We start from the raw sequence: 14561 nt of genomic DNA on the forward strand, positions 1-14561 counted from the left end.
CCTTTAGTCTGACTGTTAAGATCAAAGTTTGCTTGAAGCCTCAAGTTGAGCAAATGTCTTTTAAATTCTGCATTTATAAGGTCAACGTTTGTGTCTGTTTTTCCTGCAGCTGGTTGAAAGTAAACGCGGGATAAAGCAAACACTCAGCTGTTTGCTCAGGGAGCAGTAAAGTTGGCTGAGGGGGGGCAAAAAAAAAAGAAACGAGGTTTCCATGTGATAAGAGCAAATGTAGGTGTGACAGTCAGATAAAGCCTGGGGCTGTAGTTGCAGATAGAAGCATTTATTTTGAATTATTGACCCTTGGACGTCACTTTCCAGCGCTCACCTGCACGGACTCGACTTCACCCGCCGTCGTAAAGCTGCAATCTTTGCTTTTACAGCCGTTGAGCAACGCAGAGGCAGCGCCGGGGAGGGGATGGCAGACACCTCTGCCTGCCAAGTCTGCAGTCACGCAGCCTCGAGCTGCCAGGCGGGGTCGGGTAACGACTCCCAACGTGTCTTTCAACACTTGGCGCTCTCACGAATGTCCCAAGATCCGTCTGGGGCGTCTCGCTGAACTGAGCCCGTTGCGACACCTGAGCGGCGCCGACAACGGCCCAGCGTCCAAACCGCTGCGCTTCGATTCTTTTTTTAAGGCACAAATGTGGCGAAAGTCGTCACACAGAACCCCAGTGAACTGTGAAGATTCACCACGTGATGAAACGTGTCTCTCAAATCTCGAACGTGTCGAATGTTTGCAGCAGTCTGACTGTCAGGCCCTTTGGGATTCATTCGGTTCGAGTACATTTCAGAAAGAAAACCTCTAGAAGATCTTATTATTTGGCTAAACAAATCATTTATTGTAATATATATACATAGAGCCTTTAATATTTTTTTATTCTTGAAACTAAAACAAATGCAATCAGGGAGACACTTCATGTTTTGCAAAGAAGAAGAGAACCGTTCTTCTTCTCCTGGTATCACTCTTTGCTTAACAGCTGACGCTTGTTGACATGTGGTTATATTAAAAAAAATTATTAACCAAATGAACAAGATGAAAACGTTTTATTAATGAGCCATAAAGTTGCTGTTTGGGTAGTTTTCAACCTTTAATTAAAATTTGTTTTGATTCTGGGGGTTTCCACTAAGCTGAGTTAAACTAACTTATGGTTACAAACATTAGAAGTAAACATAAAATGTCGTTTTTTATTTTCCTCCTTTCTCAGATGGGAAAATTCAAACAAGCTGTGAATAATCTCAATCCTTTTTAAGCTCCGTAGCTGTTGAACCTTTAAGCAAGCTTTAGTCTGGTGTATCTGCTAGGCTAGGCTAGGCTAACTAAGTTACAAACTTTAGAACTAAATGATAATTTCTTTCTTTTTTTTTTTTTTTTTTTCATGTGAGCACTTTAAACAATTTGTGAAAAATATTAATAATTTTAAGCTCTGCAGCTGTGGGATTTGTCACCTTTAAGCAGAGGAAGCCCCGTTTCTAGTGTTTCTGCTAAGCTAATATATGATTACAAATGTTAGAATTAAATGTATTTTTTTTTCTTTTTTGTTTACGAAATGCAATTCAAACAAGCTGCGAATGATATAAACATATCTGAAATTCTGTGTTTGTGAGATTTGTCATCTTTAATGGAGCGTAGCCACATTTCTGCTGTTTCTGCTACGCTAAAATCAGCTAAGCTAACTTAAGATTGTCGCTTTGTGTTTAACAAACACTGAAAGCAAACATGAAATATACTTTTCTTCACATATGCGGGATAAATACATGTTGTGACCATCAACAAAAAATATTGGTGTTTGGTGAATTTATCACCTTTAAACTAATTTATTCCTGTTTCTAGCATTTCTTCTAAGCTAAGCTTAGCTAAGCTAACACGCGTATAGCCTGGTTGTAGCTGGAAAACTTGTTTTCTTTTTGACTGAATGTGGGGCTTTTTAAATACAGTCATGAACCAAAACCCAAACATTTTAATTTAAAAATAATAATTCTTCCATTTGGTGCTTTTTACTCCATTAAAGTGATCAAATTCTGTTGCTATGGCGACTGCGTTTTGCTGAACAGCTTGACCCCTCAAATAGCTGCTTGTAGGCAGGTTTTCAGAGAAGATTTAGTCAATTTAATGAATGTTTGACCTTCTCTCTTTTTAGCAGTTCTGATCTCGACAACTGGAGATAACGGAATAAAACAGCTTAATATTCCACTGTGTACAGCAGCATTTATATTTGTTAAATCATTTTAATGTTTAAAGCTAGCAACAAATGTATTAATATTCTGTGTTAATCTGTTTTGGTGATTTAAATCAGCTCGGTGGACCAAATCTGTTTAGTTTCCCCGAGGGCCCAGCTGTCTGCAGCTTAGCTGACCCAGTTTATCTGAGTGGGTTGAGGCCCACTGACCACTGCAGCCATTTTGATTCGGAGCCCTTTGTGTCGGCTCATTGTGAGTGGAAACAGAGGAGCGCTCATTCAGTTATTTTAATGTAAACTCCCTGACCCCCGGCCCGCGGGCTGAGCGTTGCTTTGTGAGCGCCCTTCATCTCTTCGTCGCTGCCGAGGCGAGCGGGAGGGGAGAGCTCCGGCCACCGGATTGGCGGAGCTGTTGCTAAGGGGAGTGCTTCGCTCGCTGATGGATGGCGCACGCACCAAATTGACGTTTTATATTCCACTCCCCACCTACGGGAAGCTGAGATTCAGACTCTTCACTAGCGTGTTTGTGTGTCAGCTTGGCTCAAAGTTTTATTATTCGCTGCAGTTTAACACCTCACACTCCAGGGATAATCACTGAACTTTGCAAATAACAAAGTTTTAGATTTAAATGGCCCTAACATAAAAGGCACAATGTCACATTTTACTTTGAGGGTTACTTTATTTAAAATATGTGATAGTCTTACATGGAGTTTTGATCGTTTTCTCCAAACACCTCAGCTGTTACATTTTAAACTTTGCATGAAATGACTCGACACGCTCGAAGACTCGAGGCACTTTACGTGACTTCCAACCCCTCGCAGGAGGCCGATGTAGCGACGACACAGACGCTGCGGTTAAAATTTAAACGTTTATTTCAGTTTAACTGCATCCATATAAAACTGGTTTTCAAATATGAACAGACGACATTTAAACAGAACCGATCAGGGCACGCAGGTGTAGAAAAATATGCAAAAAAAAGAAAGAAAAATAAAAAAGGCACACTATTTGGAAGGTAAGAGACCTTCAGCTCAGCATGAGTTAAAACTTAAAGGAGGGGCAGAATAACCAGCATTCAACATCTCCTACTGACAAACTTTTTATTCTTAAGGGACTCTGGTGACGGTGTTTACATCTGAAGTGACCCTGAGCTGTGCTTCGTGCGGCTGGGGAGCCATTAAACCTCCGCCGAGCACCGCCGGCCTCGGAACGAGGAGGCCAACGTGGGCAGGCGTCACCGGTTCAGGTGGAGGGGGAGGGAGAGGGTGGAGTGCTAGGTGAGGAGTGACGGGTGAGAGGATGGATGCCCTGATCAGTTCAGTCAGTTCCAGTGGTTACAAAAAACACAAGGTTTCATCAGTCCGGGGAGGAGGGGAGCGGAGGCCTTCATCTCATGAAGTTCCCTCCTCCGATCTCCCGCTTGTATCTGTTGGTGAGGTGGTCCGCCTGTATCGTGAGCTTGGACAGAACTCCGAACAGTCCCCTGAGGTGGTAGTGAAACTGGTGCTCCAGGTCGGCGTTGTCGTCCAGCAGCAGGTCCCCCGTCAGCGGCTTCTGCTCCTCCTGCTTCACGGCCATCTCCAGGAAGCTGGCGCCACCTCTCATCTCCTTCAGCAGGCCCCACTCCATGTCGTTCTTGATGGACTTGAGGAGCAGGTAGTGCTCGTACATGTCCCTCTGCTTGTTGGTGCACGGCGGCTCCACGTTGTTGTTGTTGTTGGCGGCGGCCCGCTCCTCCAGGGGCACGTCCCTCAGCAGGCTGGGCACCATGATGGTCTCGTCCATGTTGTTGGCGGCTGCTATGAAGCGGTGCATGACGTTGATGAGCGAGTGCTTGTTGCCGGCCGAGTCGCTGTGGATCTGCATCATCGTGGGAGGCGAGGAGAGGCGAGGCTTGGTCACAGCTGCTGATCTGCAGGAAGGAGGAAGAGCGGTCAGATCACCCTGAGCCACAGCTTTTACACAAACAAACTGCTGAGGCACCATGATGGATGCAGGAGGAACAAAACCTCAAACACATACTGCATATTTTAATCATCGTGTTGCTCTGAAACCCCCAAATCACACCACCATGACCTTGACTCCCTGCACATGAGGTCCTGATGATTCATATGGTTAAAACCCAAAAACCAGCAGCATGCAGACTGACCTGAAGTACCAGAGAACCTGAGGAGAACCTGAGGGGGGGGGGTGTGAGTCTCGTCTGGAGCCGGACAGGAACCGCCGGGAAGGAAAGTGCGAATTTCCTCAGCTGTCTGGAAGCTTAACCACCGGTTTTATATCAGCAGAGGGCAAAAAAAGAAAAAAAAGCTTAAAGTCCGGCCTCCTGGCACGATCCCGCCGAGCCAATTGGGCTGAAGGAGAGGCTGAGGGTGGACCTCTGCGGCGTCTGATCCGCAGCCCACCAATCAGGAGAAACCTCGGGATTGTTTTGTCTGCTGCTGCCTGGCGACACCTCTCCGACCCGGCTCGTTAATGCCTGAAGGCACCTTATAATTGCTGCTCATCGGCTTCTCTAATTAGTCCGACAGGAACGGCGGAAAGGAAGAGTTTTTCCTCAGCTCCGCCGCAGCGCTGCCCCCTGCTGGCCGAGCGGCGCCACTTCAGCCCGGACCTCTAATGTGCGCAAACGGAGCCCCGATAAATATAAATCCTGTTTGGAACCGGGGGCGGCGGGTCTTACCTGGTTTCAGGTTGAAAACGGGCTCCTCAGAGTCGGCTGCTGCTCCTCCAGCTTCCCTGGCGTCTCTGGAGCAGCTCAGGTGCGTTTAATGGCATTAATTAGCGACCAGGTGTGTCAGAGCTCCACCTGCGCATGCGCGTTGCGCCTTTTCTCACATTTACGATGGTTTATAATCACGGATGTCCTCAAAACTCACAGAAAAGGGTTTTAATCTGAGCCCTCAGGGCTGTAGGAAGAAAAAAAAAAAGATTTGATTAAAACTAAACAGACCTCATTAATCAATTAATGTGAAGGTGAGAGGCTCCATGCTCTATATATCTGATGAACCTGCGGACATGTCATGGAGTCAGCTCCATTCAAGATGGCCGCCACAGCTAACTGATCTTATCGGACACAACAAGTTGGTTAATTTGACATATATCGAGTTAAAGTTTGGTGTGGTAGTAGCTGAGACTCATCCCCAACATGCCACAGAGCAAAACCTGCTTTTACAACTTAGCCCCTGTCTACTGTTAGCAAAATATCTCCTGAGCCACTGGACACACCTTTAAGGAAACTCTCCCTGCATCTAAAACTCATCTCACCCAATTCAAGATGGCCACCACAGCCAGTCAGCCTCAGTTTCACAGGTTTTGGAGCTAAATATGTGGATCTGTTTTTATAAAATCAGCAGGTTTGATGGGAAACACTGGGAACGTCCAACAGAAAGTCCAACTCTGAAAAGTGAAGCAGCTGAGATGTTCCAGAGGTGTTTGGTAAACAGAACAGGAAACACGGCTTTAAAGACCGAGCCCTGCTGATCCACCTTTACAAGACGTCCCAGCACTCAGCGGTTTGGAAAGAAGACGATTCGTGGCTGCAGGATTTAAAAACATGAATCTGTGCGTCTCATTTTAACACCCTCCAACACAGCAGCTGGGGGGGGGGGGGTTCAAAGTGTGGCTTTTTTGTAATGTTTTAACTCTTAGTTGGTACCATTAGTAGGAATTAGTAAGACCTGTGTTCATCTGTTTATCTTAGCTCATGTTTTAGTTTAGTTCGTTATATTCTTGTGTTTTCATGCTTCAAAGCACTTTGAACGACCTTGTTGCTGAAAAGTGTGATTATAAATAAGTCTGACTTGACTAAGAGTCAGTCTGAGCAGCTTTCAGAGACATCTGAAGGTCCAGATTAAAATTCAACAACTTTCCCTTAAAGCAGGAGAGTCAAACGGTCCTGGAGGTTTTAGGACTTCCTGCTCCAAACTGTTTAATCAATGAATCAAGTTCTCCAGCAGCGCGTCCACGAGTCGTCCTTTTAAAGCAGAATCAAAAACATGCAGGAGATCGTCCCATCGAGTTTAAAAATAAAGTTTTATACATATTTTAATTAAAAATGTGGATTTTTGTGGCCTTTGAGTGCTTTCAATGTAACGATTTTGGATTTGAAGCTAATTTAATTGTAAATGTTTTATTTTAAACTGAAAGTCACAAATTCAGACATGAGTGTTTGTCCACCTGTGTGTATGTGTGTGTGTGTGTGTGGACACATCCATGGGAACAAACAGCTGTCAAACACACAGTGACGCCACACATGTTTAAAGATACAGGATTTCATTTTTATTTTATTTTTTTAACCACATGCATCCACAAACAGGAAATGACTAACACTGAGGACCGGAGAGCGAAGATGAACACACGAACGTCCGGTTCACATTAAAGAATTTTAACTTTTACAAAATCTTATTCTCCACTGGTTACAAAATAAGGCAGCTGTGAGACACAGGGTAGAAAATACTGAGGAATTAACTTAAACACAAAGAGCGACAGGTTTCTAGGATTAAATCTGAAATGTCTCGGTTCCTTTTTGGTCAAACAGCACTGCAGTTGTCCCTTTTTTATGTTTTTAATTTCGCCTTTTTTGTGAGACTGAATAAAAGCAGAAGCTGTCAGAGATTTGTTTTTCTTCACTCCCTAAAAATGACCCCAACAAATATTAAAAATCCCAAATCAGGTTTGAGCAGCGGCCGCCCGTCGGAGACCTGCGAACAGAGAGCAGACGGGTTCAGGAACGGCTCGCCTGAAGCTACCCCTCAGCGTGTGACGTCCTCACCTGTGCAGGTGACCCTTAGACCATCTCGTACTGGTTGTTGGTGATGTAGTGAGACAGGCAGCAGGCCAGGAAAATCCCGATCACCTGAAATTTAAACGGAAACGATGAAAACGCAGCGCATTTTAAACTCGGCCCGAAACGCCGACATCACAAAAGGTTTCCATGTGTGTCACATAAACAGAACCAAGATCTACGGAAACGTCAAGGCTGGGTCACCGTGGTAACCACACAGCCGTATCTCGCTCCCTGACTGCGGAGGAAACTGTGGCGGGCGATATGCATCTCTTTGTGCAGCTTGTTGAATTTAATCTGATTTTCAGCAGCTCCTCAGGTGTCAGGTCGTCTTTCATGGGTCTCTACGCCGAGTCGTCCTCCTCCATCCAACTCCGTCCTCTGCAGGTGTCCACACCGTCTCAGTCCGCCCTCTCTGACGGGCAGGATAAAGATTCAGTCCTGGGGTGATTACGAGTCGGGAGCAGAAGGAGCCTCTGATGTTCCTCAGAGACGAGACGGGTCGGGTCACGGAGAGCCGACATGTCCAGCTGAGAAGAGAAGATCTGGAGCGACCAGTCCCTCTCTGATGAAACTTTTACAGGTTTTATCTTTAAAGCTGGGCATCGATACAGCAACAAGGACTCCTTAAATCGCTCCTAGTCTCCTTTTAAAAACCAGAACACGCTGATTGTGAAGCTGTAAACAGCTGCAGACCACATGAAAACATAACGAGTCGTTATCTTATCTGCTCCACGACGAGGTTCAGCTTTAATGAGGCCTGATGACCGGCCTCGGTCTGACCTGGCACCGGTTCTGCTTGGTTCTGACCCACATCATCGAGGAGACGAGGAGGAGAGGGGGTCCTTTAAAGCAGCTTTAGATTAGAGTTTATCATGATCGATCTCTAGACCATTAAACAAAAAACACGTTTCTCCAAATGTCCTCAGAGAAAAGCCTTCAGCTGTGACCTTTGACCCCCCCCCCCGGGTCGATCAGGAGTTATTGATGACGGAGGCATCCCAAATGAAACAAACCTGCAGGTCTTTTAGAAATAAAGCACAGTTTACGACATGTAGACTGAAAACCTGATCTGGGAGCTCGTCTCGTCAGATTTAGATTTATTTGAAGCCCACAGGTTCCTCAGGAACGAGCTCATCGTGGTTCTACGGGTCGCATTAACCCTCCTCTCTGTCTCTTTAGAATTCACACAAATAAATTTCAAGGTTTGATTTAAAAACCCAAATTAGTCCCGCTAAACGCAGCAGGCAGCATCATCTTTGGTCGGCCATTTTAAAATCTCACCTTGTTTTTACGACTACAGCAAACAGAACGAGTCCCCCGAGCAACGATAAATAAAAAACACGGAAGGACCCTTTTAGTGTCGACTCATTAGTGAGCAATAAAGTGAGACTTTGGACGCTTAATGATCGTCAGCATGTCAGGCGGGGAAACCTCTGCTTCCATTTGGACTACAGAAACACAAAAAGAGTTTATTTTTTATTTCCTGCTCACGCTCAGCTGCTTAACTCCTTAGAAGCTGAATTCATTCAAACTTTCCGTGCAAAAGTCTTCGTCTCAACTCTGTTGTGACGTCAAACAGGACCGAGCTGAAGATTTCAGTTCTGTTGGGTTTTAACACAGATTAAAACAGAATAACGATGAAGAGCCAGCCGGTCGGTTTCAGGCAGGAGACGTTACACACCTGAAAGAATGCGATCCCGAAGGAGACGCCGGCGACAACTCCCAGGTTGCTTTCGAACACGTTGGTCACCAGAGAGAAGCAGCCCTGCGCAGGAAAACACGCCGGATGAGCAACATTCAGCGGGACAACCTTTCAGGTGAACGGGGTGAGTTTCTCTCCCGCTCACCGTGGTGAAGACTTCCGTCTCAGCCTTGTCGAGGTCCTTCAGGCTCTCCGGAGAACACTTCTCCTTGCAGCAGCTCTCAGGGATGCCGTTCTCCTTAAAGTACTCCGTGGCGCTCCAGTCGGTGAAGTTTTTCACGCCGCAGCAGTGCAGCTGCAGTGAACACAAACAGACAGGTTGGGCTCCGGAGCTACTCGCCGGGCGGCGTTCTGACGCCGCGGTCACAGAAGCAAACACTCGCCTTCTTCTGCAGGTAGTTGACCGCCTCGCTTCTGCTGTCGGTTTGGTTGTACGACATCACGGCCTTCTCGTAAGCCTTGCCAATTTCCTTCTTGATCTGAGGATTTCAAAACAAAGTGAATTAAAAGTTAAAGACAAAATACAGGATTTATCAACATTCCTGATTCGATTTTCTTAATCCAAGATAAAACTAACCACTGAGTCCACCTCACTGACAGTCTCCAGCTGAATTTGTAATAAATGAGCAAAAAATCAGCAGATTCAGAATTTGTTGCCAACAATTACGAGTCGTTTGTTTACATTCGGACATAAAATAATCCCCGGATGTGAACAGAGTTGGAGATGAAAACAAACGGTGCCTGAAAGCCAAGCTGAGTTTTGTTTTTTTTTTACAAAAACCCTGATGAGTTTGAGTCCCACAATCAATCATTTGGTGTAAAAATTGTGTTAGAAGCATAAAAATTCAAACAGAAACCCTGAAAAACCAGAGCTGTGAGGAGCAAACGGGAGAAGAAACGCTTCAGCGCCTCACCTCGTGTCTGAAGACGAAGCCCGACACGCCGGCCACCAGCTCGGCCAGGAACACCAGGATCAGAAACATGGCGTACTGAGGGAGAGACACAGGGGGGACAGTGAGACTGGACCCATTCTGAACGGGGGGGGGAAACCTGCCTCCTCACTCACCAGCTTGAGCATCCAGGGGCTGCCGCGGCAGGTGGCGAAGCAGCCGAAGAGCCCGAAGATGACGATGATGGCGCCGGTTCCGATGAGGACGTACGGAGCGTTGGTGCTCTCTCCGGACACCAGGGAGAAGTAGACCTCCAGGCTGACCTTCCCCCACACCCCGACGGCCAGCAGGATCACACCTGTTAACTGGAGAGGCAGCAGAGAGTCACGGCTTCAGGGGGGGACAGGAGGAACAGAAGCCTAAAACTGAACCCTCAGAAAAACCAGCAGATCTTCCTGTCGGACGGAAAGAGACCGAAACTGTAGAAACAAAAGATTAAATCAGAATTCTGAACATTTCTTTCACTTTTACATCAAATTCAAACATTGAGTTCATATGTTCCACTCTTTCTGTCCCAACTCTGATATTCTGTATATTTGGGGGGATTTTAAAGAGACCCGAGCGGATCCTCAGCTGGTTCTGTGGCCATTTTGTTTTTTTTTCTTCCCCGACTTTGTGTTCATAGAACCCGGCAGACGTCAGAGACACTTTCACTGAACCCACGGAGCACTAAATCCAGGAAAAACGCCGTTTTACCTCTCTTGGGACAACGAGACGTGCCGTGAAACGGGAAGCTGGCGGTCAGATACCCGATTAATCCACCGCCTGTCGGTTTCAGTGACGACACGCCGGAGGATCTGAGAGCTTCCTTCCTCCGGCCTCCGTTACGAAGAGGAGGGACCTCAGCTGTTAGATAAACGGCGTGAGGAGCTCATTTTCCAACGAAAACATGAGTTTATTCTTCTCAAACAGACGGAGTTGGGAGGAAACGTGGCCAAAACGACGAATGAATTCAAACGGAAGACGAGGCCTCATGCTCATCTTCCTCAGAGAGTTTCAGCTCTTAAAGCTCAGATTTTAAACATTCGGACCAGTCCAGACAACAGGATCAGCCACCGGTTTCACTCCACCCGTCACCGTTTTTACTGAACTTGGTTTGTAGAAACGTTGAGCTGCTTGTTTTGTGTTTTTTGTTCCAGCTGTAACGCTGCCTCCAGGCCAGGAGGCGTTACGAAGGAGAACAGGTTCTTAATCCACCTACCTGCTAAAATAAAGTGTAAATAAATAAATAAACTGTGTGCAGCCTGAGCCCGCGGAGTCTGTAGCCTACAGTCCAAACACTCAAAGCTGAACAGAAATCAAATTTAAAAAATTGACATTTCATGAATGCAGGGACTCGTTCTTTGTCCTGAAAGTTAAATAAACTGTTTTTAGCGTTTTAGATCATTTCTGAAGTGGGTGATTTTGTGAGGCGGAGTTCATGACGAGCGCTGGCCAAGAACGCCGCTCCTGTCTGGATGTCTACGAGTGGAAATGGAAGAAGAAGCTTTTTTAAATGCAAAGAACTGCTGAAAGACTGCGAGGAGTAACAGATAAACAACCACACCGGTATGAACCTGAACCCACGGCTGGATCTCTAGACTCAGAAACTCTTCAGGTTCTGATGATCACCAGGACCGTCATGGCCGACAAAACGACGAGCATAACGGCCATAACGATGAGAACCGATTACACCCAGATCGTTGCCATGACATCAGCACACGGCACTGAAAATCAACTCGAAGCTAACGATGCTAACGATGCTAATTTGATAAAAACCTGAGCTCGCCTCAGGGCAGCGTTTACGAAAATGTTAGTTTTCACCAGAGAAAACTAACATTTATTTAATATTAATATTTATTTAATCGACTGAATGAGCTGCATAAAAACAAGAGTCCATGAAGTCATCATCTGGTGATCCTGGTAACTAAAATAATCTTCCTGCTCTGCCTCTAAGATGAAGGTTTTCCAACAGGTTCGTCTTCAGAAATAAATCCTTTTGATTTCCTGTGAAACCGACGGTTTCCAGCGCCGGGAAATCCCTTCGTATAAAGTCTGGTGTCTCTGTGGCACTCGGCGTCATTCAGACTCTCCGGTAAACAGAACCAGCTTGTTTCCAGGACAGAAATCAACACGTTTGGAAGCTTTCGAGACGGAAGAGTTAAAAATAAAAACTGACGGTGACTCATTCTGTCGCAGGTTTGGATTAAAAGACAAACTTCAGACATTTAATACATTTAAAAAGAAATAAATCTTCCAGTTATTCAGAAAAAAAAAACATACTAATGTTCCCATTTGCTGCTGCCTCTGAGTGTTTAGCTTTTAGCGCGACGCTAAAACTGAACCAAACCATGATACCACCGTCGCCGTGCTTCGCTGATGTGACGAGGTCCTCGTCCTGCAGAGCATCGTTAATCCTGTTAAAGGAGTTAATCCGTTTAAATCTAAAACACATCTGGTTCTGACAAATTATGATTTTATTACTCCTCCTTAAATACGTCCACTCTGACACCAACTCTGGGTTTAAATCCTAACAAATCTGTTTTGTTTCAACAAAAACAAACAGATTTTAAACCCTGGAAGCTCAGAGACGAAACGCCTGAGCGTCACACCTGCCTTTCATTAACCCGATCGTTGCTTTATTTCTGTAATTATTCTGCTTTTAGGACCATAATTATACGAGGAATTAAAGCACAACCAAATCATGAAGCACATAAAACTTTAATCAAACCGTTTATTATTATTATTATTATTATTATTATTATTATTATTATTATTATTATCTGGCTTCACTTCAAGCTCTCAGCTCAAACCTACATTTGGTGCTACTAAAGTGATTTTTAACGTATTTTATGAATAAAAGATTCAACCTGCTGCCTCTAAAACGATGAAGAACGTTCCTGCAGGACCGTCAAGATATTTGGACACAGATTTCTGGGAATAAAAACTAAAAAAAACCCAGCAAAACTGTAAACAGTGATTTAAGATAAAACCCCCTAATTGTACATTTAGTTGCTGCTTCAACTACAAACTGTCCTGATTGTTGTTTACATGATAAAACATGAAATCTCTGCAGGAGGAACAACATTATCAGGTTGTCTTTTTAGCTTATATCTTTTTTAAATTTACTACAACGATCATAAGGAAAATGAAAAGAATTTCAAACATTTTCCACCATAATTTCAGAGTTGATTTTCAGGTTTTCACCAAGCTGTCAGGAATTATTGGTGATTAAAGAACTTCATTCTGTTAAATCCGATGCTGCCTCGTCAAAATGTTTGTTTTCATTAAAGAATTTGGGAATAAACTGGTCAAACTAAACGTATTTATCTGATATTTGAAGTTTAAATGTTGTACAAACAAGTTTTGACACTAAATGGTCAAACGAAGCTCATTTTCTGTGGTGGTAAAAGTTTAAATTACTTACAAATTTGACATCAAATGGTCAAACTAAATGTATTAAATATTCTTTTTTTTATCATTTATTTTACAAACCTGACACCAATTATCACTTATCTGGCATCATAAGTTCAAAGTTATCAAACTAGACACTTAACTCGTCAAATAAAGAGCATTTATCTGGTATAATTAGCTATTTTTTAAAATTATTCAACAAATCTGACACTAAATTGTCAAAGTAAACGTGTTTATCTGATATTTGAAGTTTAAATTTTGTACAAATACAAGTTTTGACACAAATTTGTATAAATGAGCTCCTTTTCCCTGGTAAAAAAAAATAAAATTTCATACTAATTTGACATCAAATTGTCCAACTAAATGCATTTCTCTGGTATTTTTAAACCTTATTATACAAACCTGACACCAATTATCACTTATCTGGTCTCATAAGATCAAAGTTGTCAAACTAGACACTTAACTCTTCAAATAAAGAGCATTTATCTGGTATAAAATAAAATACTTTTACAAATCTGACACTAAATCGCCAAACTAAATGCATTTACCTGGTATTCTAAGGTTCTAAGGTTGAAATTTCTTTAAAAGAATATAAAAAAAGCACCTCACCTGAACAAACACAGTTAGTGAATTTAAGAACTTCAAACTTTTATCAAACTCTAAATATGAAGGATCTTCATTTTTTTTCCACGTTAAGAAAAATCAAAGTTCTGAGCTGTAATTTAAAGTTTTATTCAAACCATGCAGGATGAAAACAGTTCATTCATTAATTAACTCATTCTGGTCCAGTTTGGGCCTAATTGATCAATTAATTAATCAATTTATCAGCTATTTGGTGCTGCCGTTTATTGCGTGTTTTAGTCGACCAACCGAGCAGGACTTTGGTAAAAACTGCTTGATTTGATCAGATAAATCTGTTTAAAGCCTGAAGTTTAGTTTGCAGCTGCTGGAGCTCCAACAGGCGGCTCTCGGCTCGACGGCGAGCCGCCTCAGGGGTCACCTGAGCTCCAGCTCCTTTGTTGCTTTTCTCCCCCCCCCACCTCCTCCACCAGGACGGAGCAGAGACTCACCCAGAAAATGAGGCTGTAGGAGATGAGGAAAGTCTTCAGGCAGGTTATCACCGGCTTGGTCTGCAGCCGCCGCGACGGAGGAGCCATGTTGGCTTTCAGGGCTGGAAACAACCGCGGCGAAGAGGACAAAAAGGACAAAAAGTTTGGGTTTTTATTTTTTCCTTGTCTGCGTCGGGACGCAGACACCGAGGGGGGAAAAGGGGAAAAAAACTTGGAGGGAAGGAGGGGAAGTGTCGTCACTTTTCCTGAGATAAACAGTTTTTTTTTTTTCCTGCGACTTAAATCTGCGTCAATTAGCGACTGTTCCACACCACACCGGATGTGACTGCCAAAATAAAAGCACCGGGATCCGCACGCTGATCCGAACCAAAACGACCAGTTCTTTTTTTATTTTTTAGGAGGAACTAGATGCACTTCAGAGAGCACAAATACTACTTCTTCTTTTTCTTCTTCTTTTGGCTGTTCCTTTTTCAGGGGTCACCA

General features: G+C 44.1%; 2 protein-coding genes across 3 annotated transcripts; both read right to left on the bottom strand.

The window, feature by feature from the left end:
* Positions 1 to 2836: 2836 nt before the first annotated feature.
* On the bottom strand, positions 2837 to 4971 carry mid1ip1l (MID1 interacting protein 1, like). 2 transcript variants are annotated; one of them, XM_017408063.3, is made up of 2 exons: positions 4858 to 4971; positions 2837 to 4086 (listed from the first exon to the last, which is right to left on the bottom strand). In XM_017408063.3, exon 2 carries the CDS (start codon positions 4041 to 4043, stop codon positions 3561 to 3563), a length of 483 nt encoding a protein of 160 aa, XP_017263552.1. In that variant the 5' UTR covers positions 4044 to 4086; positions 4858 to 4971; the 3' UTR covers positions 2837 to 3560. The 2 variants fall into 2 exon arrangements, with proteins under 2 accessions (XP_017263552.1, XP_017263551.1); XM_017408062.3 differs by lacking the exon at positions 4858 to 4971 and adding an exon at positions 4324 to 4480.
* Positions 4972 to 6432: 1461 nt separating this feature from the next.
* On the bottom strand, positions 6433 to 14331 carry tspan7 (tetraspanin 7). Its single transcript, XM_017408032.3, has 8 exons — positions 14079 to 14331; positions 9732 to 9920; positions 9580 to 9654; positions 9049 to 9144; positions 8811 to 8960; positions 8645 to 8728; positions 6949 to 7032; positions 6433 to 6877 (listed from the first exon to the last, which is right to left on the bottom strand). Exons 1-7 carry the CDS (start codon positions 14163 to 14165, stop codon positions 6964 to 6966), a joined length of 750 nt encoding a protein of 249 aa, XP_017263521.1. The 5' UTR covers positions 14166 to 14331; the 3' UTR covers positions 6433 to 6877; positions 6949 to 6963.
* Between the last annotated feature and the right edge of the window lie 230 nt (positions 14332 to 14561).

The sequence above is a fragment of the Kryptolebias marmoratus genome, linkage group LG9 (assembly GCF_001649575.2).
Source record: "Kryptolebias marmoratus isolate JLee-2015 linkage group LG9, ASM164957v2, whole genome shotgun sequence".
In the NCBI taxonomy this organism is placed as follows: Eukaryota; Metazoa; Chordata; class Actinopteri; order Cyprinodontiformes; family Rivulidae; genus Kryptolebias; species Kryptolebias marmoratus.